General features: G+C 44.0%; 3 protein-coding genes across 8 annotated transcripts in view; 2 read left to right on the forward strand and 1 right to left on the reverse strand.

Annotated features, from left to right (window-relative positions):
- Positions 1–20,240, reverse strand: TATDN3 (TatD DNase domain containing 3). 5 transcript variants are annotated; one of them, XM_053310081.1, is made up of 10 exons: positions 19,990–20,230; positions 17,519–17,551; positions 17,034–17,107; positions 13,964–14,048; positions 10,770–10,832; positions 9,394–9,503; positions 8,382–8,437; positions 4,863–4,975; positions 1,248–1,328; positions 1–458 (listed from the first exon to the last, which is right to left on the reverse strand). In XM_053310081.1, exons 1-10 carry the CDS (start codon positions 20,038–20,040, stop codon positions 294–296), a joined length of 831 nt encoding a protein of 276 aa, XP_053166056.1. In that variant the 5' UTR covers positions 20,041–20,230; the 3' UTR covers positions 1–293. The 5 variants fall into 5 exon arrangements, with proteins under 5 accessions (XP_053166056.1, XP_053166065.1, XP_053166072.1 ...); XM_053310090.1 differs by having other exon boundaries at positions 1,248–1,325; positions 19,990–20,229; XM_053310097.1 differs by lacking the exon at positions 19,990–20,230 and adding an exon at positions 18,935–19,178.
- LOC128351040 (multicilin-like) lies at positions 15,425–16,191 on the forward strand. Its single transcript, XM_053310136.1, has one exon. It carries the CDS (start codon positions 15,562–15,564, stop codon positions 16,189–16,191), a length of 630 nt encoding a protein of 209 aa, XP_053166111.1. The 5' UTR covers positions 15,425–15,561.
- The window catches only part of NSL1 (NSL1 component of MIS12 kinetochore complex), a 27,148-nt gene continuing 23,820 nt past the window's right edge, over positions 20,157–23,484 (forward strand). Inside the window, exon 1 of one of the 2 annotated variants that reach the window (XR_008319564.1) lies at positions 20,157–20,402. Coding sequence is in view for 1 of the 2 variants with exons in the window: in XM_053310122.1 (XP_053166097.1) it covers positions 20,208–20,402 (195 nt within the window). In the remaining variant the exon portion in view is untranslated. The remainder of the gene's footprint in view (positions 20,403–23,484) is intronic. The other variant, XM_053310122.1, reaches the window with a different exon arrangement.

A 23,484-nucleotide genomic window follows, 5' to 3' on the forward strand; every position in this document is an offset into this window, starting at 1 on the left:
TCCTGTTAAAATCCAGTTTTATTGCTTATTAGGCCCAAAAATAATTCCAGATGTTAAACAAGGTTTTGTAGTAATTACAATTAATTACAAAATTAATTTAAAGAAAAAGCTGAATAATGTCAGATTAAACAGACTGAAGCAGCACAATTCTATATTTAGCTCATTTGTTCCTCTGATGGGCATGACAGAAGAGCTGAGGCAGACCCATCATAGCTTGAAACCATGCGCTGAGTGATATTGTGTTCTTATCTACATCAGGGTCATTTCATGGGAATATCTTCTGCTTTAGATTATTACACAGGAGGAGAACATAAATTATTTCCAGAGAAATGTTTCAGTTTGGGGAAAAGTTTCAATGCATTCTTTGTCGTCATGTCTAGAACTTCTTCCAGTGACACTCCTTTGATTTTTGCAATGTATTCTGCAGCAATGAAGATATTCTTTGGTTCATTTCTTACCTGAAATGCAAATATACAACAATGGTTTCAGGGACACCTTTTGCTGACTCAATTTCTCTTTGGAACCAATAGATCGGTTCCAACTGTGTCGTTCTCCAAGCCTTAGGAACTGCGGTAGTCTCCTTTCTTCGCCTTCCCAATCTTTGCCAAGTCCCCACAGGATTCCTCCTCTTTTATACACTACATTCACCCACCTCCTACTCTATAGAGCCCTCTGCCCACATAGCCAAGAACCCTGCAGGTCCCCTCCCACTATTCCATGTTATCATAGCCAACTGCCCAAACATCATTTCATCCATGTTTGTGGTGCTGTAGAGGGCTAGGCAGCTGATTCCTGCAGTTCACCAAGTTTCTCACATGTTTCCTTTCCCTCCTCTTCCCAAAAGGAAGCGGTTTTACTTTGGAAAATGCAACTTTAGGAAAGATGGGCTGTCTGCATCTCAGACAGCTGCGTCTCAAATGGGACTGGGGCTTGCTTGTGGAGTATGTTGCAGCTTAGAAAGCTGAAGCAGTATGGCATACATAGGGACCCTCTGGCACTATCTGAGACCCTGTGCAGACTCCAATGGCATTCTCACATTACACCTGGCTCAGGAATGCACTGGTGGAGAAGCAGCGCACAATTTTCCAATTTTTGGTGGATGCAACCTGAAGCTCCTTCTCTTAAGAATTTCTCCCTCCCCCCGCCCCTTTGAGTCAGTCTTGTCATATCCTCATATCATCGGTCCTGCCACTGCCAGCAAGTTTATCCTTGCCTGCTGATCTCAGTAAGATAGCATCACAAATTACCTGTTTCTCAGGCCCTAGAGCAGGAGAGTCCGTTTCTAAACACATGCTTTCTAGAGGCAGCTGTTTCACAAGTTTCTGCTTCTTAAAGGAAATCAGGAAAGGCAATTAATGTCCACTTACTCTCTGATCAAATAAAACAAAGACAATAAATAAGATTATGGTGGTGGTGTTGATATACCACTTTTCAACAAACAGTTCTCAAAGCAGTTTGCACAGCAAAAGGAATAAGAAAATTCCTTTCTGTTCCAAAGGGGCTCATGATTCTCATTCTCTCTCTCTCTCTCTCACTCACTCACTCACTCACTCACTCAGCACCATCAACAACCTTTGTGAGGGATGGTGTGCTGGGTTGAACAGGACAGTGGCTATCCTCCTGCACAATATTAGAGCGCCACTGCTTTAAAACCTGCCTCTTTGCCCAGTTAGCTGGGGCTAAGTACAACTATCAGCTGATTAATCACTTCTTTTAACCAATTATATTTAAATACATTTCCACATTATCAAAACCTCAGTACAACAAATGCCTTTTTCGAGGAAATTAGAATAAGTGGGAAATGGCCTTTGTTTGCTCAGCTGTAATACACAGTAAGAAAGGCCATTGTTAATAACTCATTATTACTATTTTAGTAACTCATAGGAACCAAAACAGCTTCAAAAATAAAGCAAGAGCACTCTGAACGGAGACATTGTTAAAAATCTACTCCCACCAATTAACTAACTAAAGCTCTGATTAACTGATTAAACTATTCCTACATACATTTACCTGGGAGTAAGCCCCCCCACTGCACTCAGTGAAGCATACTCCTGAGTAAACATGCATAAGATTGCATTGTAAAGCTTGTAGGCCTGTTGTGTGAGAATGGTAAAGAGCAGGAAAATGTGCAGCCATGCATTTTATTAAGAAAATAACTCTAGAAGTTTAGAATTTTGAGTTCTCTGTGCCACTATGCATTTTAGTAAGAATACAGAAGTCTGAACTTTATTATATACATTGTCATATACTCTGTATATTGCTGATATACAGAAATAATCGATGTTCAGAAATGATGATGATGATGATGAAAAGCTAAATGTTAAAAATAATTTTGAAAACCTTATAGCCCTATAAGAAAATGCTCAGATTTTGCTCCTTAATGTTATTGCTCTGTAATGCTTTAGAAACTTGGTAAATGTTTGTTGTGATTATCACAATTACTGAATTACAAAGCTGTCAAAGATCAGGAATCACAGGAACTACTTTGCATTATGGCAACATGGAAGACAGCATCCTGCTCTTGTTGAAAAACTGCTGCTATTATTTATTCTGCTGAAACAGGATTGTCATTCAATCACAGAGGAACAAAAGGCCTTTCTTCTTGATATGTCAGGGTGCAGCACCAACCCCATTTCAATCACAATAGCAGGATATCCAGCCAGAGGCAATAAACTGGGGTGGAGGGGGTGACCCTTGCTGTGCAGGTTTATTTATCTGGCTACGCTTCTGCTTGTACTGCAGGAGAAAATAAGAAGAGTTGCTGGATGAGACCAAAGGCCTGTCTAATCCAGCATCCTGTTTCCCACAGTGGACAGCCAGAAAGCCCTGGGAAGCCCATAAGCAAGATGAAGGCAATGCCGTTCTCCCGCTGTAATCCCTCAGCAACTGGTATTGGAAATTCAAGCCAAACCTTAAGAGGTTCACAAAATGGCACAGGAAAGGAAAGGGGGAAAGGTTGCAGTTTGCATTAACAGAAGTATAGTGTCCAGATCATGAGCTTTCCCCGACAGCAGGCTTAAACATGGGTTTACTGCGAGTTCGAAGTTGCCCCCAAAAGATGATATAAAAAGTGGAATTTTTTACCCAGATATAAATCAAGCTACACTCTAACTCACAATGAAAAACCCTAATTGTGTGTGAAGTGCTCCCCGATAGCTCACAAGGACTTTGGCATAAATTTGGCTGATATGTGAACTCCATTCTGGTGGAGTTGCGAACGAAAAGCCGGGTATGAAAATTTCCATGAGAAGAATAGTCTACTCTATTCTGCACTGGTCAGACCTCACTTGGAATACTGTGTCTAATTCTGGGGACTGCATTTTAGGGAGGACATTGATCAACTGGAATCAGAGGAGGGCAACCCAGATGGTGAGGGTCTGGAAACCAAGTCCTATGAGGAATGGTTGAGGGAGCTGGGTATGTTTTTCCTGGGGAAGAGAAGATGGATGCGAGATATAATAGCTGTTTTCAAGTATCTGAAGGGCTGTCGCATAAAAGAAGCAGCAAACTTGTTTTCTGTTGCTCGTGAGGATAGGATTAGAATCATTGGGTTGAAATTACATGGAAGCAAATTTAGGCTAGATGTATTTCTTAATAGTAAGGTCTGTTCAACAATGGAACCATCTGCCTTGTGCAGTGGTGGGCTCTGCTTCACTGAAGGTTCCCAGACAGGCTGGAGAGCCATCCATCAGGGATGTTATGGGAAATACCTACACTGAACAAGGAGTCAAGAGGACTAGAAGACCTCCAAGATCCTTTCCAACTCTGAAGTTCGAGGGTTGTAGGTTACCTTGCTTGTATTCATCATCCTTTATATAAAAAGTATCAAGATCCAGTCACTGCTGGAGAGGAGGTACTGGGCTGGGGTCGGGATTTGGGATGTGAACCAGAAACCTCATGGTCTGAGGGCAGGGTGAGCTACCCAGGGTGACATGTGCTCAGGTTTCAGGGTCTTCTTCTGGCACAGAAGGGGCTAAAGATGTACAACACAGGCCATTGTGATTAGCAATGGAGCCCCTGGTGGCGCAGTGGTAAAACTGCCACCCTGTAACCAGAAGGTTACAAGTTCGATCCTGACCAGGGGCTCTAGGTTGACTCAGCCTTCCATCCTTCCGAGGTCGGCAAAATGAGTACCCAGAATGTTGGGGGCAATATGCTAAATCACTGTAAACCGCTTAGAGAGCTCCAGCTATAGAGCGGTATATAAACATAAGTGCTATTGCTATTGCTAGCAAGCAGGTTGAAGCCTCTGGATTGCCCAGGCTTGATATTATAAATGCTAGGAGCCTGGCATTCTACCCTTGCTAAGAAGAACCTCGTATCTGCAAGGTCCACCTCCTGCTACTACAACTCAGTCTTGCTTCAGCTCAGGTCCCCAGCTCCTGACTGCCATTCTTAGCTTCACTGATGCACAATAGTTTATTTTGTATACCAAACATAGTCCTTAAGTGCTAATAAATAACAGCCAGCTCACAACAGAAACAAAATTGTACTCAGCATGCAGGGGCTGGCATTACAACTAGCCATAAAATTAAGATTGTTGTGTTAACTTGCATAACAACAAGTATACATGATAAATATGATACATGATACATTATCATTGCAATAAGTGATGTGCTATTATCTTGGCAAATTATTAATACAGTCAATAGATACCACCATGATACATCATCATACAAAGAATGTTGGCTGACCATGCCTGCATTTCACAATTTTTGTAGGTTGCTGGAGGTCTGGATGTTGAAAAATAATCTGTATAGTCATCAGTTTGTTGTCAACCTGCAAACATCAACCTCCAAACATCTTGTCAACCTGCAAACATCTCTCTATACCAACATGATGCCATCCGGCTTTAGTCTCACCTGTTCACTCCTTATGATGGAAGGAGGAATGGAGAAAAAATATCCAGCCTTCACCCCTTCCATTGCCACTGATGGCTTGCCATCAAATGCATGGAGCAACACTTTTTCAGCACCTATGGAGAACCATAGTAGTCAAGGAAAGAACTTGTGCTTAGATGTAGAACTGTGAAGTCAGAATTCAAGACATGGCAGCAGAATTATGTACTGCACGAGTTCTCAACCTTGGGTCCCCAGATGCCGTTGGATTACATCTCCCATCAGCCTCAACCACAAGGGCCTTTTATGGGAGTTTTAGTCCAACAACATCTGGGAACCTAAGGCTGGGAACCCCTGATGTAGTAAGCATGATCATGTTCCACAGGGCTCTGGTGCACATGGGGTTAGCTATCCAGGTGTATATCCCTTTGACATATAGTCGTATTTTATTTTATGAGAGGTAGCATGGTCTCCTGACTTGGCTGGCATGAGTCTGATCCAAAGCCAGAAGGTTCTAGTTGTATGTTTCAGAAAAACCTTCCAGAATGCAGACACACTGGAGTTTGCATCAGGCACACAATATCCCACCCAACTGTCTGTGTAATCAAATCAAAGTTTACTTTAGCTCAAGATACTTTACTTAAGAGAGATTATTCTAGCTGTCCTTGAAGAACCTATTGTGAAGAAACCAAAAGCTTTCCTTGGGTTATGCAATAGATTACAGGGATATCTGAGAAAGTCACGGGAAAACTGGCCTATGCCCCTAAAACTAGTCTTGCACTTGCAGCTAAAGTGTTGAGGGCTCTATCACTACATCATTAATATGTAAAGATGCAGGTCAGCCAAAAGCATTGCCTGGGCTTCTTGCTCAAAAACACATATCTTATTCGTTATTTGCAAATCATCACTCCTTGAATTGGATGATTATTTCCTGTGAGCTTGTGTTTATGGTTGTCATGTATTCCAAACCAAGATATAAGCTTGTGCAGAAAACTTGGGAGACTGTGCGTGGTCTTTCACTGCACTGTAATACTTCTAAGGGGCTGACCAAAAAGCTGGTCTCTCTGCATTTGTATGTCTGAATAAGAGAAAGAGACAGACAACCTGAAGGACTCTAGACCATGACAAGATGTCTCCACTGTGCATGTGGAGCATTCTCTGACAGGGAAATATCATCTGCTAGCATGGAGCTCTGTATGTATGCTGGAGATGTTGTAGCCATCAGCTGTATCTACCAGGGCTGGCCCACCAATGAGGCGTGGAGAGGCAGCTGCCTCAGCTGGCGGATTGGCAGAGGCAGCAGTGAGGCGTGCTCCTCACCTGCCTCTATTGGCTACCTCAGAACTACCGCTACCCTGTCCCATCCCTACACTACCCAGACACAGCACGACTTCTGCCGCTGCTCCTGCTTCTCCTCCCTCCCAGGTGACCTCCATTCCTTTTCAAAAGGCAGCAAATGGGATGGCAAGAGGTTTTGCACATTTCCTGCCATTCAATTTCCCACCCTTTATCTTTTGAAGAGGCAGGGAAGGAAGGAAAGGAGCAAATTAGGTGGCTGCCAACACCATCACCTCCACCAGGTAAGGGAAGATGGGAGAAAAACTGGGTGGGAGTGGGGAAATCATCAGAGATCTACTACCAGCAGGGCCTTTTCAGTGGTGGCATCAATCTTTCAGAATTCTCTTCCATAGCAAGCTCAGCTAATAAATTAATGATCAATCTTAGAGATGGATCATACAACAAATAAAATTTACTAGCTGACCTGGCGCAAAGCATCTGAGCCCCTAGTTCTCCCTGACTCACCCCCCACTTCAGCCCCATTTAGTCCCCCCACCCACCCCAGTTCGTTCCCACCCCCACCCTCCCAGTTTGTTCTCCCTTGGTGGCCAGGCTTCTCCTCCCTGCCCACCACTGCTTCTCCTCCCCGCCACTTCAAAAAATTCTAAGTTTCAACCACTAACTATTCGCAGCTGCCGCCACCTAGTTCGCCGCCTCCTTTCTTCCCTGCCCGCCTCCACTCCCCCCCGCTTCGCCTGCCTGCCGTTGTTGCCGCCGTTTTCTTCCTGGCCGGCCGCCCTCTTCTCGCCACCCGCCGGCTGTGCCCCTGTTTGCTGGCGTTTTGTTTCCCCGTTAGCCAAATGGCCAGCCGCAGCCACCATTTTTTCTCCTTCCAGCCATCCCGTTGCTATCCCGAACTCTCACAAGAGCTGCCACACATGGGATTAGCGACAGGTACGCCTAGGAGAATTAAATATATCGATTGTGTTTGTGTATATACCAGTGCAAATCCATGGCTTGACTGCCTACTCAGTGTACACAAATGCACAACTGCTGAACACTGTCTGCACTGGGCTGAAGTTACTGGCATCTTGGATCAGCAGTTGACCAACACAAACTGCACTATAAACAGGAGTAGCCATGGAATATAGGAAGCTGCCATATACTGAGTCAGACCATAGGTCCATCTAGCTCAGTACTGTCTACACAGACTGGCAGTGGCTTCTCCAAGGTTGCAGGCAGGAATCTCTCTCAGCCTTGTCTTGGAGAAGCCAGGGAGGGAACTTGAAACCTTCTCTCTTCCCAGAGCAGCTCCATCCCCTGAGGTACTTACACTTCTAGTCTCCCATTCATATGCAACCAGGGCAGACCCTGCTTAGCTAAGGGGACAAGTCATGCTTGCTACCACAAGACCAGCTTTCCTCTATGCTGTTGGAAGCTGACACCATGGCAATGTGGGGTTGACTCGGTTGTTTTGTGCCACATCATTCCTCCTTGACCAGGAAGATATCCACCTCCATACAAAAACAAAGGTGCAAATAAGAGCCTAACTATGGATGACTCCACATGCACACTATGGATGAGATATCTACTCTACTGCCCCCTGCAGAAAGAAATGCAGAACTGCCACAACTGGAACAAAGATGAGTACAGCTGCCCCTGTATCTTAATAAATCCCATTTGACAGTGGTTTCAGCTCTTAGGGCAAGCCCACTACTTCTGCTGATATCTTGCTGTATTCCTAAAAGCAAGAGCTCACTAAAATGTCATTGCCTATGGGCCTTCCAAATCCTATACTTGTGCAACAACTGTGAGTAGGGTTGCCAACATTTCATTGCCAGAATGAGTGACACAGGTTTGTGGGGGCTGGCGGGGGGGGGGGGCTTGGAGGTGTATGCAGTGGTAATCAAGAGCCTGAATATCATTGGCGTATATGTAATTGAATTATATGCTATTGAATAAATGAGGGACAAATGCTGTCCTTATAGGGACCAACGTTTCATCCCTGAAATGAGGGAAATCCTGCATAATGAGGGACAGTTGGTAACCCTAACTGTGAGAGGCTTTGCATGTCATGATGAAGCAGGGAAAGTAGGTGCAGATGTGTGATATGCTATTCGTCCATCTGCTTCTCATGTTTTCAGTGTAATACTCGAAGGAGAAAATTGAGCCTGCTTCCCGTGAATGGACTGCACATCTGGTGCCCACATATATTGGCAAGAAGATATGTAACTTAATCAGGATAAATAAACTGACAAATTATACCTTGTTCCTTTAAGAGGTTAATGGTTGGTCTTCCAGCTGAGCGGGAGTGGACATTTCTAGGGTAAAAAACACACACACACACAAAAGACTAACAGCAGGAGGCTTCAGCAGAAATGGGCTAGTTTTTAATGGCCGGATAGACCAATTACATGGGTGGAGGTTTGTTTGTTGGGTTTAGTTTACTTTAGCATTTCTTATGCTTTTAAACTCAAGTCAAGGTGGATATTTTAATGCATTGTTCTCTGCCCCATGCCTTTAGGACAAGGCCATTTAATTATTTGTATAAACAAACTGCATTTTTGATGGTGCTCTTGCTGCTGATGGCAGCAAAACAGAGGATGGGAAGAAAATAGTTATTTGTATAGTGCCGGGGAAGATCTCAAAGCGCTGTTCAAAGGTTATATAGTCATACAGCCTTTTACTCTTGAAATGCAGCAGTATGCTCCATTAGTGCAGGAAATATATAGCACAGAATCAATTTAAACATAAAGTAGAATTTTATTGAGATCCGTGCACTTAAGCCAATACCCTAACTAGGAACGTGCACGAATCACAATTCGAAGTATATCCCCAGCACCTTTAAAATGGAGGACAGCAGGTACATATACCTGCTCCTCTGCTGCTCACCACCACTTCCTGTATCAGCAGCACACACCCCAGCTATCTTCGTGTGCCGACAGCACTCTCCTCTAGAGCTGCCCTCAAATGTGCATGCTGGCGTTGGCAAAGGGTAGCTGGGGAAGAGTGCCACTGTTGGCATGTGAAGATAACGGGGCGGCGGGAGGGGCGGGGAGGTGCTGCCGATGCAAGAAGTGGCAGTGTGCAGCAGAGGTGTAGGTATGCACCTGCTCTCTTCCGTTTTAAAGGTGCCGGGGATGTGCTGTGAATCGCGATCCGTGCACATCCCTAACCCTATCTAGACTCTATTCACTATGAAGGGAATTTGGAGTTAGGATTTCCGCCCCGCTAAAGATAGAAATAATTGTCTCTTTGCAATATGCACAAGACTTACAAAGGCAAATCCAGTTGTTTTGCCAGCTGAATCTGTTTTATCAAGACTTGTCTTTGTTCTTCCTTCTGCTCATCAGTGTTGGCAAATCTGGGAGTGAAATCCAGACCAACCTGCAGCATAAATGGAGAAATAGGAATGGGTCACCCCTTATTCTAGAAAGAGTATAGGAACTGTTTACTTTTCTTGTTCATCAGCTCTGACTACACTAATCTAGGAGTGATAATTAAAATAAACTCAACTGCAAAGACTCCGGTAGAGGCTTTCATTTAACAGGGACTATATTATTAGACACCTGCTATATTTCTGACATACCTGTGATCCTTAATCCAGGGGTTCTCAAACTTGGATCCCCAGATGTTGCTGGACCTACAACTTCCATCATCCCTATCCCTAGGTACAAGGGCTGAAGGGATGATGTTTGCTGTAGTCCAACAAATCTAGGGACCCAAGTTTGAGAACTGCTGCCTTAATGAATCATACACAACTGATTTCCTTGCAGCTGCTGTGGGATGCCAACATTATGCTGAGATTTTACTTCAAACTGGACAGAATTCCAACACAGAAAACAAATCTTCCATGTAGAAGACATCATGCAAACCATATGTAGATCACCACCTGTAAAAACTAGAAGTACGTGTCATGCTGGAAATAAAACACATTGTGATTGTAAATCAACATGTATGATAGTTGCAGATGTATATATTCCAACATGAGCACACACAGTGTATACCTTCTGAAAGAATGTAGTCCATCGTAACTTTCCAGCCTATGAATATATAGATAGTTACATGTGGGTGTTTTTGTCATACTTGTTCAAGCACCGAAGATGATTTCCTAAACGAATGTTGCAATCCTCTGTGTACTCATCAGGGAGTGAGTCCCACTGAACTCAGTACAACTTCTATTATATTAATTCTTCTGGGTGTGCCTTGGAATGTGTGTCCCAGAGCCAGAGTCCAGCTGATTGGCTGGGTGGCAGAAGCACCTGATTGGCTGAGGCACACCCAGGAGGATTGGTTGTCGCAGCGGCAGCCCAGCCATGGAGACCAGAGGTGGCGGGTCCGGCCGGGCCATGGAGGCAAGGCCCAGGAGTGGGGAAAGAAAGTGGCAGGGGGCAGAAGTGGCAGTGGGGAGGAGAAGTGGCTGGGCCTGGAAGCAGAAACTGGGGCAGAAGTGGGGGGGGGGAGATAATCGCTGGCCCCAAAGAGAGCACAGATGCTCTGTGCGGGGTCGGCTAGTACTTCTGATTATTATTATTTTTTAAAGGCTTAGGATTGTGCTACACACAATGCTATGTGTGTATCAAAAAAATGTAACATAGGAAGCAGTCCAAAAGAATGGACGAACATTAAACAAAGCACGGAGACTCGGCTTACCTCTCCGATGGCCAACAGGCGGTCCTTATAAAGTTCTATGAGTGGCAATGCTTCATCCAGATCCTAAAAGGAGAACTTTTATGCTTATGATATGAACACTGGTGCCCCCAACAACAGCTGAAGTAGACATGGGTATTTTGGCCAGGCTCTCTTTGCCCAGATGTAAGGATAAGAAGCAGCTGAGTGTCATTAACTTATTGATGACATCCAACTCCAAATCACTCAATTGGTTTATGTACATATTGGTCCACATGTTATGCAGCATGATGCAGGCATTTCCAATCAGCCCACACGACTGTGGGTGTCTAAGGTAGCACTGGCAGTCTTACACAAGAGCGCAAACACTTGAAGATGTGCACCAGCATTTTGGAAGCGCAACTTACATGGTCTCCAATGCACAATTTTAAGTACTTGCACATCCGAACAAGAATATAAGTGCTTCCTTAGATGCAAACACCCATGTAATGCTGCAAAACATATGGGCCATAAAAAAATGGGAGGGGGCAAAAATAGAACCCATGGCACCTCCTAGCATAAATGTCACAAGAGTGAGGAGTGGTCCCCCAGGACCACCTTCTGGAAATCAGCTCTACCAATATGGGAACCAACAAAACCCCATGCCCTCGTTCTCCAATCCAAAGAGCTCATCCAGAAGGATACTATGTCAACAGTATTGAGAGAGATCAGGGATAATTAGCAGGTCAATGGAAATGTGAATTCAGACTCAATTAACAGTAATCACCAGAATTTTCCTTCAGTCAAGCCACATTCATAAAGCCAACTTCCTCTAATTAATTAATGGTATGGCTGAGAAGAACAACAGTCTTCTCAAATTGCCATCTAGCATCTACCTGTACACAGAGAAGCCATGTACCAACCTTCTATCTGTCCCACTCACCCTACACACTCGAGCACAACCAAGAAGGAGAATTCCGTATGTGGGTATGTAGGTATTCATTGGCTTGAGTTGTAATGGTTGGGAAAACTAAGGGGAGGGAGCAGATCTAGCTTTCGTACTCCAGGGGTACCCTTAAATATATCCTTTCACTTTCTTCTATGTAAGTGAATGGTTGCCTTTCACCCCAAGGGGGGAAAATACGGCCCTTGGGAACTCTGTTGTAGTGGACAAAACCTGCCCACTATCCCCCAACACTAGATGCCCCAGTCATCACTGAAAGGCATGCTGCAGGATCCTAGCAATATGGAAACCCTCCAAACTATGGTTGATTTAAAAACATGTTACTATGCATGTTTATTCAAAAGGACGTCCCACTATGTTAAATGGGATTCACTTCCAGATAAGTGTGGAAGTCAGCACGATCCACTGGAAAGAGTGTCTGAAAGCTCAAGTCTCACTTCTTACACTGATTGAGTGGCCTCAGGCAAGTCACTATCCCTTGGCCTCACTTCCCCATCTATAAAATGGGAATAATTTTTAAATGGGAATGGCATCCCCAGATGGCATCCACCCAAGAGTCCTTAAATAACTCAAATGTGAATTTGCTGACCTCCTTGCAAAAATATATTACTTATCCCATAATCAGGCTCTGTACTGGAGGACTGGAAAGTAGCCAATGTAACACCGATTTTCAAAAAGAGATCTGGGAACTTACAGGCCGGTTAGCTTAATGTCTGTTCTGGGCAAATTGATGGAAAGCATTCTCAAGGATAAAATTGTTAAGCATAAAGAAGAAAATGCCCTGCTGAGGGAGAACCAGCATGGCTTCTGAAAAGGCAAATCTTGCCTCACCAACCTTTTGGAATTCTTTGAGAGTGTCAACAGGTGTGTGGATCAAGGTGAACCGGCTGACAATAGTATACCCGGATTTTCAAAAAGCTTTTGACGCAGTTCCTCATCAAAGATTCTTGAGAAAATTTAGCAGTCATGGGATAAGGGGACAAGTACATGTGTGGATTGGTAACTGGTTGAAGGACAGGAAACAGAGGGTAGATATAAATGGAGAATTCTCTAAATGAAGGGAAGTAGGAAGTGGGGTCCCTCAGGGATCTGTACTGGGACTGGTGCTTTCTAATTTATTTATAAATTATCTAGAAGCAAGGTGGCCGAATTTGCAGATGACACCAAAACTATTTAAGGTAATGAAATCCAAAGGAGATTGTGAGGAGCTCTAAAAGCATCTCTACAAACAGGAGGAGTGAGTGACAAAATGGCAAATGTGGTTCAATGTTGGCAAGTGTTAAGTAATGCACATTGGGGCAAAGAACCCCAACTTCACATATACGCTGATGGGATCTGAGCTGTTAGTGACTAACCAGGAAAGGGATCTTGGGGTTGTGGTGGAAAGCTCATTGAAAGTGTCAACTCAATGTGCGGCAGCTGTGAAAAAGGCCAACTCCATGCTTGGAGTCATTAGGGAGGGAACTGAAAATAAAACTGCTACTATTATAATGTTCTTATACAAAAATGGTGTGACCACATTTGGAGTACTGCGTACAATTCTGGTCACCACATCTCAAAAAGGACATTGTAGAACTCAAAAAGGTGCAGAAGAGGGCAACTAAGATGATCAGGAGCCTAGAGCACTTTCCTTATGAGGCAAGGCTACAACATCTGGGGCTCTTCAGTTTAGAAAAAAAGACAACTGAGGGGAGACATTGTTATGACTATAAAACCATGCATGGTGTGGAGAAAGTTGAGAGAGAATTTTTTTCTCACTCTTGCATAACATTAGAACCAGGGGTCATCCCATGAAACTGATTGCCAAGAGGTTTAGGACAAAAGGAAGTACTTTTTCACACAGTGCATAATTAAACTCTGGAATCCTTTGCCACAAGATGTGATAACAGTCACCAACCTGGATGGCTTTAAGAGGGGTTTAGATTAATTCATGGAAGACAGGTCTATCACTGGTTGCTAGTCTGAGGCCTATAGGCCAACTCCAGCCTCAGAGACAGAATGCCTCTTAATACCAGTTGCTGGGGAGTAACAGCAGGAGAGAGGGCATGCTCTCAACTCCTGCCTGTGGGCTTCCCAGAGGCATCTGGTGGGCCACTGTGCAAAACAGGATCCTGGACTAGATGGGCCTTGGGCCTGATCCAGCAGGGCTGTTCTTATGGGAATAATGGTGACTACTACATTGCGGATGTGGTCAAACAAAATAACATCTGTTACGCACATGGCAAAATGAGTATGAAACAACAAATAGCAGCAGTTTAACTTTTTTCCATGTCACCTTTAAAGTAACGCTGCGCTCATGTCCCACTGCAATACTCTGAACTGGATGGATGCCCAGACATGGATATACAAATCCTGGGTACCTAGACACAAGCATGTGGGAACAGTCAGATTCTCATTACATTAAGAAAGGAGAAGGAGAAGAAGAAAATATATATTACAAAGCCTCTGGTTTCCCAATCAATAATACAAATCAAAATGTGGACAGATCAGAATGATAATTTTAAAAAAACAAACTGAGGCTTTATCATTCTTATTCATGATGCTTTACTGTTAGCAGTCACATTTTCAAATGTTACTCTCCAATTCTGAGAAACATTTAGGATCTACTACAACATACATTTCCCCCCCAAACAACATCAGCAAGATCATATTTATTCATGTCTTAATTTATTCTTTCAAGAAGCTCCAGGCAGCATACATGGGTTTCCCCCCATTTTATCCTCACAACTCTGTAAGAAAAAATTGCTTATAATAAAGCAACGGACCCAAGAAACATCCAGTGAGCTTCATGGCTAATCATGGATTTGAACCCAAATCTTTCTAGTCCAAGTCCAACGTGCTTTTCTACACCCCACTGATTTATTCTGCAATAAGTTAGATTCTGAAGAACATCTGACCTCCAGTACTCCACCTCTGGAAAACATCAGATTGATGAGCATAAGCCTTGCAGCCTATGGAAATGGGCTAGTTCCCATTAGCCACTGTGGTGGACCTGGGGAAGCAGCAACATTAGCAGGACAACTAGGGAGAAGACATTACAGAGGCAGTCCTTGACTGAAGACACTCCGAGTTAAGAGGAATGGCACTTAAGACATTTGTAAATTGCCATCTTGTTTCAACTTTGGAACTGTGTTTCAGCTTTACAACACTTGCTGTGGGAGGGGAGGCTCTGGTAGACGGGTGCTGATGTGTGGGCTGGGGGTGTGTGTGGTAACAATAGCACCTCAGGCTCACATTGTCATCAAGACTAGTAGTCCTAGTGACAACTGCTGCAGTATCTCAGGTTGCAGAGAGATTGGTGGACTTGCTTGTTCAAGAGGCTCCCCCTGCTATCATTACTGCTATTTTGGCTCCTCCTCCTTCAGGCTCAGCTGCTATGCTGGGGAGAGGGAAAGAGCCTGGCCCATTCCAAGCCCACACACGGCTTCCTGCCCACTCTCGTTCCTTCCCTATCTAACTGTTTACCATGGAGGAGGTGAGCTGCCCAGTTGCCTCCCCTCCTTCCACAGAGAAGTGAGAAAAAGCCTGGAAGGTACCGGAAAAGGTGTGGTGGTAAGCTACTTCTGATTCTCCACCATCAACATCACTGCTGCACATCTGGGACTAACACACCACCAGCTTTGACAGCAGCAGGAAAAGATAAGGTATCTAGCAGTGTTTCCTGTAGCAGAGATTCCCAGATGTTGTTGACTACAACTCCCATATTCCCCAGCCAAATGATCCTGGGGATGCAGGGAGTTGTAGTCAACAACATCTGGGAATCCCTGTTCTGATACCAGAAACACTGGCATCTGCCTTTGGTTCAGAAACCAAATCCCAAAACCCTTCAGCCCCTGCATTCATCAGCCTGCACAGGATGATCCCTTCTCACAAATGACTGTAGAAATCTCTTCTACTGAGCAGTATTGGAAAGACTTGGCAGATCATAACCAGAAAGCCCTGGGGGATGCACTGGTGGAAAACAATCAGCTCCAGGTGACGCTAACTCAAAAGCAGGAAGAGATTGCTTCCCTGAGAGAAAGAAATATCCAGCTCAAGGAACTGGCTAGCCAAGCCAAGCAGCTAGCTTCTGTGCTGGATAAGCCGATGATCCCTCAGAGCAAAGGCAGCACAGAATTCTCCCCCACAAGTGGCCCCAACAAGAGAAGCCTCGTGCAGATGACTGTCGCTGAGCAAGAGGATGATGCGGAAGTGAATGAAATTTTGTTGGAAATATCCAATAAATGCAATCCAGCCTTGCAGTCCATTGATGAAAACAGAGGTCCCAAGTGCCCTCGTGGAGAGAGTGAAGCCATCCACATACATGGAGCTTTCCATGGACTGCAGACCTGTAGCAGCCACAGCTCCCTGGACCTGAGTGGCAGTGACCTCAAGGAAGGGGTGTCCTTCAGGACATCCATCAAGGAACACTGTAACATCCGGACTCTGGCCTTCCCTCAAGGCAATGCATTTAGTGTCAGGACAGCTTCTGGGGGCTATAAATTTAGATGGGTCCCCAGCTGATTAAAGGGAGAAATGATCAGCTAACTACACTCGCCTCACCTTTCAGTGACTTCCTGCCAAAGCACAGTTTGTGTTGCTTCTTAGTGCTGCTTCTTCCACTCTGGGCATTTCCCAATGTCACTTGGTTCACGTCAGTTGGCTGTCTGTCAGTACCAGGGTTGCTCCGATATTGTTAGAAGCGAAGGCTGTCTCCTTCCCACTCCCATCAACACAAGTAAAATTGGGGGAACATTTTGGGATTCATTATATCTTGTTATCCTGTCTAGATACTCAAATTGCTTACACCAACTGATGTTAAACTTTGTAAGCATTTGACAGTGTCCCAAAGCACTGGGAAGAGCAGAAGGTTCCAAGTTCCCTCTCTAGCAACGTCTCCAAGATAGGGCTGAGAGAGTTTCCTGCCTGCAACCTTGGAGAAGCTGCTGCCAGTCTGTGAAGACAATACTGAGCTAGATAGACCAATGGTCTGACTTGGTATATGGCAGCTTCCTATGTTCCCATTTATAACATTGTTTCCTATGGGAAAATACATTTGTAATTAAGGTGTTTTGACTAAAGATGGTTTTCAAGAACCGACTGTGTTATAAGTCTAAGGACTTCCTACATGTCAGTATCTTCCCAGAGCCTCCAAAAGCCATTGTCTCTGAAAGTTCTAAGGGCTGGTAGCTGTCAACACTATTTGCACAGAGCATCAGCAGTAGCGACAAAATGAACGATTGGTGGACCTGGGAGAGGACACCGAAGAACATCTGCCCTCCAGTATTCACCTTTACTGCCACTGTCTTTCAGGAAGCCACAAGATACCACTGTCTAATCATTGCAAAGGCAATATGATGTGTTACCTTTCTGAAAGTTGCATAATTTTTTCAAAGTCTCCCGAGTGTTCAGCAACAACTACTAGTGCCAAAACCTTAGCCTGAAACAAAAGGAAATAAGTTATCTATGAAAGAAAAATGAAGAGTTTTACAACCTGATCCTAAACTCATTTACCTGGAAACACTGGCTGACATCCTGACTAAATGTATTTGAGAAAGTCCCACTGAAATTGAAAGGACAAATTAGGCATGCCTAACTTTTCCTTTTAGTTTTAATGGGACTTCCTTGAGTAAACATAGTCAGGATGTCAGCCACCAATTTCAGGACAAATTGTTTCTAAATAAATGAGAGTCCAATTTCTTAATTTACACAACAGGGTCTACAAGATTTATTGGATATCCATTTCTACGTAAGCTTCCAAAACCTAAGTGCTGAGATAAGCATTTCTGGAGTTTAAATATGATAGGAAAAAAGGTTTTGCTACAGAAAAATGATGGATAGAACTACTAACCTTCTTTGCTTCTTCCAACACTTCTTCAATGTCCTGGAATACATTAAAAATATAGGTAAACGGACAGAAGAAGGAACGGCCACATGGTAATTATTATTTATTACAGCATTCTCAAAGACCTCTTTAACGCATACATAAAAAAAATACAGACGTTTGAAGTCAGCAGACATTTCAGTGTGACACATCAGCTTCGGTGCTCTACACCAGTAGCTGAAACATGCTCTTAAATACAATAACACAGCATCATGACTCAGCAGAACTGACAACAATTAGCCAGTCTGGCAGTGAAGGACTGCCAGATTTGTGAGAACAATGAAGGAAGGAGTCAGACAAAGGGGCGGGGTATATAAAATGGTTTGCATAGAACACATAGTTTTATATTGGGAAGACAGATAGATCCCTGATAATAAGATACAGGGAACATTTGGCAGACATACAGCATAAAGATAGCACAAAATCATGGGCAGTACATGCTGAAGAAAAACATCAAGGTAAAGCAGTGAATACAAAAATATCCTTTTTGGCTGTGGAGGCAGATGTGAAAAAATGGAAGATTAGGAAAGCAATGTACATAGAACAGCTGTGTCCTACTCAAACATAAGAGAAGAAAGGAGGAAATTAATTGGCTGAGAGAAAATGTGTATTTTCATTCTGACCCTCCTTAGACATTGGGGGTTTTGTAACAGGATTGGTTGACATTGGTACTTGGCTAATAGTTGTCAGTTTTGCTGAGTCATTATTTGTGGTGGTGTATTTAAGAGCATGTTTCAGCCACTAATGTATAGGACTGAAGCTATTGTGTCACATCAAAACGTGTGCTAACTTTGAACATCTGTTTTATGTTATTTATTTACGCATTAAAGAAAGCTTGAAGAGTTTGAAAGATGTGTATCTCATCATCATTATACCATCTTATTATATTAATATGCCTTTTATCTGAATCCCCATTCAGCCATGAAACTAGCTGAGTGACTGTGGGCCAGTCGCTTCTCTCTCAGCCTAACCTACTTCACAGGGTTGTTGTGAAAGAGAAACTCAAGTATGTAGTACACCACTCTGAGCTCCTTGGAGGAAGAGCGGGATATAAATGTAAAAATATTATTATTATTATTATTATTATTATTACAGTTATTATAACTCTTTGAACGTGCTCAAAGCTGTAAAAATAATAAAGCCGCCTTGCTAGCAACAGACAGCTAAGGCTGAAGTCCTATGCTTACTTATCTTGGAGAAAACTCCATTGAATACAGTGGGATATACTTCTGAGTAAACATGCACAGGATTGTGCTGTAAATGACCTGAATGATACAGATTCCAAAGACCCTAATATATTAACCACCACCAGCACCCCACCACACATCTATTATGCCATCTTAAATGCACCGCTTAGTATTCATACACCTCATTCATACAAACCTCATTGAAATGTATCTCAATACGCGTTTGGGCTCAGATCCCCCTACGTTCTTTGTAGACAGATCATCCTTTGGTCTTCATGTTGCTTTATATGAAACTTACTTAATCATTTGATGCAAGACATTGTATTCTGAACCTTTTGGCTCCATTTTTTTGTGCTGCTTCATTTTGCACTGACTTTTAATTGTATAACAATTTTATAATTTGCAATGTTTTTGAGCCACTTTGAGCATCCAATTCTTTCCAGACTGAAACATAACATATACATTTAAAAATGTTAAAATAAACTTTAGCAGGTGGCTAAACACTGCCAAAAGAAAAGCTTTAATATTCATTTTGAGCCATGGAGGTCAGGTCAGGGCAGAGAGCAGGATCCAACACTTCCCAAAACACTGGAATACTCCTTCTGAATTAAGATCCCAGAATTGTCATTTTGAAAAACTTACTTTTTCAGAATGTATTGGCTAGCATCCAATAGTATTCTTATTCTGCCAAAATTCCTTTTTGTTTGCCATTTGTGGATGATCTCTAAAAACCAATATGAAACCAACCAGCTACCTTGGATTTCATGCATCTGAATGGTCATTCTGAAATTGAATGCATTCCAACAGCCCTTCAGAAAGAAGCAATGAACTTCAGTATGATACTGTAGTGATATACGATATGATGACAATTCATAATTCATTAATTGAATTCACTGGCACAAGATATGTTAATAACCATTGGCTTAGATGGCTCTTAAAAGGGAGCAGTATTAAATAACTGGTGGCAGGTGAATCTACCAATGGCTATTAGATAAATGGAACATCCGGGTTCAGAGGCAGTGTACCTCTGAATACTAAATCTTGGAGAAAGCTCGGGGGGAAACTGTTGCCAGCCTTCTGTTCTTGCTTGTGAGCCTTTGGTCTGCCACTCTGGAAAGCAAGATGCTGGACGAGCTGAGCCTTTGGTTTGACCCAACAAGTTTTCCTTATGGGGTTGCAAGAAAGAGACAGATAGCATAAAGCAGAAGAGGACTGCCGGAAAAACACTTCTTCGCTTCTCTCCCCACTCACCCCTTGGAACTCGGGCGCCGCGAGGTGGCAGTGACAATCCACCGCCCCCATCCTTAAAGCTGGAACTATCCCCAAGTGCGGGGACAAGCTTCAGTTCCTGACGGGGCCTATTTTCGAGGCTTCCATCCTTGCCGCGGTACGACTTCCAATACGGCTCGGCTTAGTTCCGCTTCCGGATTCGCTCGGTGGGCGGGTCAATTCTTTTGCGAGAGCGGGAAATGGCGGCGGAGATGCAGCCGTTACTTTCGGCGCCCGTCCCTTCCCCTGCGCGTCGCGACCCCCGCGTGCGTTGTCGCTCGCGCCGCTGGACCAGTGAGCTGCTGGGCCACTGCGGGCCGTATGTGCGCAAGCTCGGGGCCGGGCAACCCCTGGAGGCCGAGGGCTTGGAGCGGGCTCTGGGTGAAGCGCTGTGGGTAAGAGCGGCCGGGCTGAGCGGGGCACTCGCAGCAGCGCTCTTGGGTTCGGGCGGGCGGCGGCGGCTTTATCCTGAAGTGCTTCTTGGAACTAAACGCCCCTCTCGTTCCTCAGGAGGCGGGTTGTCAGCCCAACATGTCAAAGACCACGGCTCCCCTCACATCATATTCCTCACAGTCAGAGGTGCCCCTAGGTAATTTTGAAGCCTGGACCTAAAGGCCTTTGGAGGCGCCCCACTGCAAGTTAAGGAACATTTTTTAACACGTAGGTTCTTGAGGGCACAAACCACACCACCCAGGACAGACTAAAGACTATTTGGGGGGCCCCAGGGGGTGTGGAGGCCCTGGACTTTGGCCCGAAAGTCCAGGGGGTAAGAGCGCCTGTGCTCACAGTGGTTTGTGCTGGCTTCTTTGACTTATCCCTGCTATCCAAACCAAATGCCGTTCATTGAGAATATGAACTCCTGGAAACGGTTTCCTTTTAACCATTTTCCTCATGGCGATGCTTATGGCATTCTTTGTTTTCTTAAAACTTCTTTGGCCTGGGTATTTTTGAGACTGTGTTAGATATGACTATGATATAAAATCATAGTTATTGTAGATGAGACTTGTCAGTTAATTGATCACTAACATAACTGCCCTGAGCCATTTTTGGAAGGGCAGTATAGAAATCGAATGAATGAATGAACATTGGAGTTCATGAATAACTGATTAAGTGCTGTCAAGTCAGTGTCAAGTCTTAGCGACCACATAGATAGATTCTCTCCAGGATGATCTGTCTTCAGTTTGGCCTTTAAGGTCTTTCAGTGGTGCATTCATTGCTGTCGTAATCGAGTCCATCCACCTTGCTTCTGGTCGTCCTCTTCTCTTTCCTTCAACTTTTACCAGCATTATGGACTTCTCAAGGGAGCTGGGTCTTTGCATAATGTGTCTGAAGTATGATAGTTTGAGCCAGGTCATTTGTGCCTCGAGTGAAAATCCTGGATTGATTTGTTCTATGATCCATTTGTTTGTTTTCCTGGCTGTCCATGGTATCCTCAAAAGTCTTCTCCAGCACCAAAGTTCAAAAGTGTCAATACTTTTTAAATCTGAGTCCAGCTTTCACATCCATAGAGTGTCACGGGAAAAACCATTGTCCAAATAATCCTAATCTTTGTAGGTATAGACACGTCACGCCATCTAAATATACACCACTACATGGCATCTCACCTATATTGGGCAGCAGCGATATAGGAAGATGCTGAAAGGCATCATCTCATACTGCGCAGGAGATGGCAATGATAAGCCCCTTGTGTATTCTACCAACTCCCGCAAGTCCTGGCTGCTATGCTGCCTCATCATGGCAGGGGGCTGTTCCTGGGAGGGATGAGTAAAGTACACCAGGAGGTATACTCCCAGTAGGGTCACCCAAAGCGCGAAGGTCATCCCAGCTGCCCAGCTAAAGCAAGCAGGCACCTATATTGAGCAGCAGCGATATAGGAAAGTGCTGGAGGTGGACGATCACTTCAATGACAATGACAAAGGCATCATTTCATACTGCACGGGAGAAGGCAATGGTAAACCACTCCTGTATTTTACCAAGAAACTATATGGATAGACAAAATGGAATGATTGTCAATATAGTGCCGGTTGATGGGCCCCTCAGGTCAGATGGAACTCAACATGCTACTGAGGAAGAGCTGAGGATCTCTCAGAGTACCGTTGGTGTTTATGACGCAGTTAGACTAAAGCCTTCTGGAAGTCTAGCAGCTGATGTTGCTGTGTGGGAAAAGAAAATCCGAAGCTGCAAAGACAGAATTACAAATGGGAACGTGAAACGTAAGAAGCATGAATATGGGAAAGCTCGACACAGTGAAAGATACTGAGAGAAGCTGGACTGGAAGCGATGAGCGTGATTTTAAAGTTGGAGGAGGAAACATCAATAACTTGCACTACGCTGATGACACCACTCTGATAGCTGAGCGTGGTTTTAAAGTTGGAGGAGGAAACATCAATAACTTGCACTACGCTGATGACACCACTCTGATAGCTGAGAATGCGGAGGATCTGCAAGCTCTAGTTACGAAAGTCAAGTGGCACAGTGAAAAAATGGGACTAAGACTAAATGTCAAGAAGACTAAATTAATGACAACAGGTACAGCAACCAGCCTCAGAATTGATAATGAAGACATTGAAGTGGTGGATAGCTTCTGCCTTTTAGGATCTACCATCAACAGTCAAGGATCCAGCAGTCAAGAAATACACCGCAGAGCACTTGGTAGGGTTGCAATAAAGGCCTTGGAAAGGATATTTAGATGCCGTGACGTGTCTACACCTACAAAGATTAGAATCGTTCAGACAGTGGTTTTTCCCGTGACACTCTATGGATGTGAAAGCTGGACTTTGAAAAAGCAAGATAGAAAAAGCACTGACACTTTTGAACTTTGGTGCTGGAGAAGACTTTTGAGGACACCATGAACAGTCAGGAAAACAAACAAATGGAACATAGAACAAATCAATCCAGGATTTTCACTCAAGGCACATATGACCTGGCTCAAACTATCATGCTTTGGACACATTATGTGAAGATTCAGCTTCCTTGAGAAGCCCATAATGCTGGTAAAAGTTGAAGGAAAGAGAAGAAGACGACCAGCAGCAAGGTGGATGGACTCGATTACGACAGCAATGAATGCACCACTGAGAGACCTTAAAGGCCAAGTTGAAGACAGATCATCCTGGAGAGAATCTATCTATGTGATCACTGTGAGTGAGTGAGTGAGTTATTATTAATTCAGTTTCTATACTGCTCTTCCAAAAATGACTCACGGTGGTTTACACAGAGAAATAACAAATAAATAAGATGGATCCCTGTCCCCAAAGGGCTCACAATCTAAAAGAAACATGATAGACACCAGCAACAGTCACTGGAGGTACTGTGCTGGGGGTGGATAGGGCCAGTTACTCTCCCCCTGCTCAATAAAGAGAATCACCATGTTAAAAGGTGCCTCTTTGCTGAGTTAGCAGGGACACCGACTTGACCGCACTTAATCAATCAATCAGTCAATTCTACCAAAGACAACCACATGCCTCTGTGGTTGCCAGG

The sequence above is a fragment of the Hemicordylus capensis genome, chromosome 1 (assembly GCF_027244095.1).
Source record: "Hemicordylus capensis ecotype Gifberg chromosome 1, rHemCap1.1.pri, whole genome shotgun sequence".
In the NCBI taxonomy this organism is placed as follows: Eukaryota; Metazoa; Chordata; class Lepidosauria; order Squamata; family Cordylidae; genus Hemicordylus; species Hemicordylus capensis.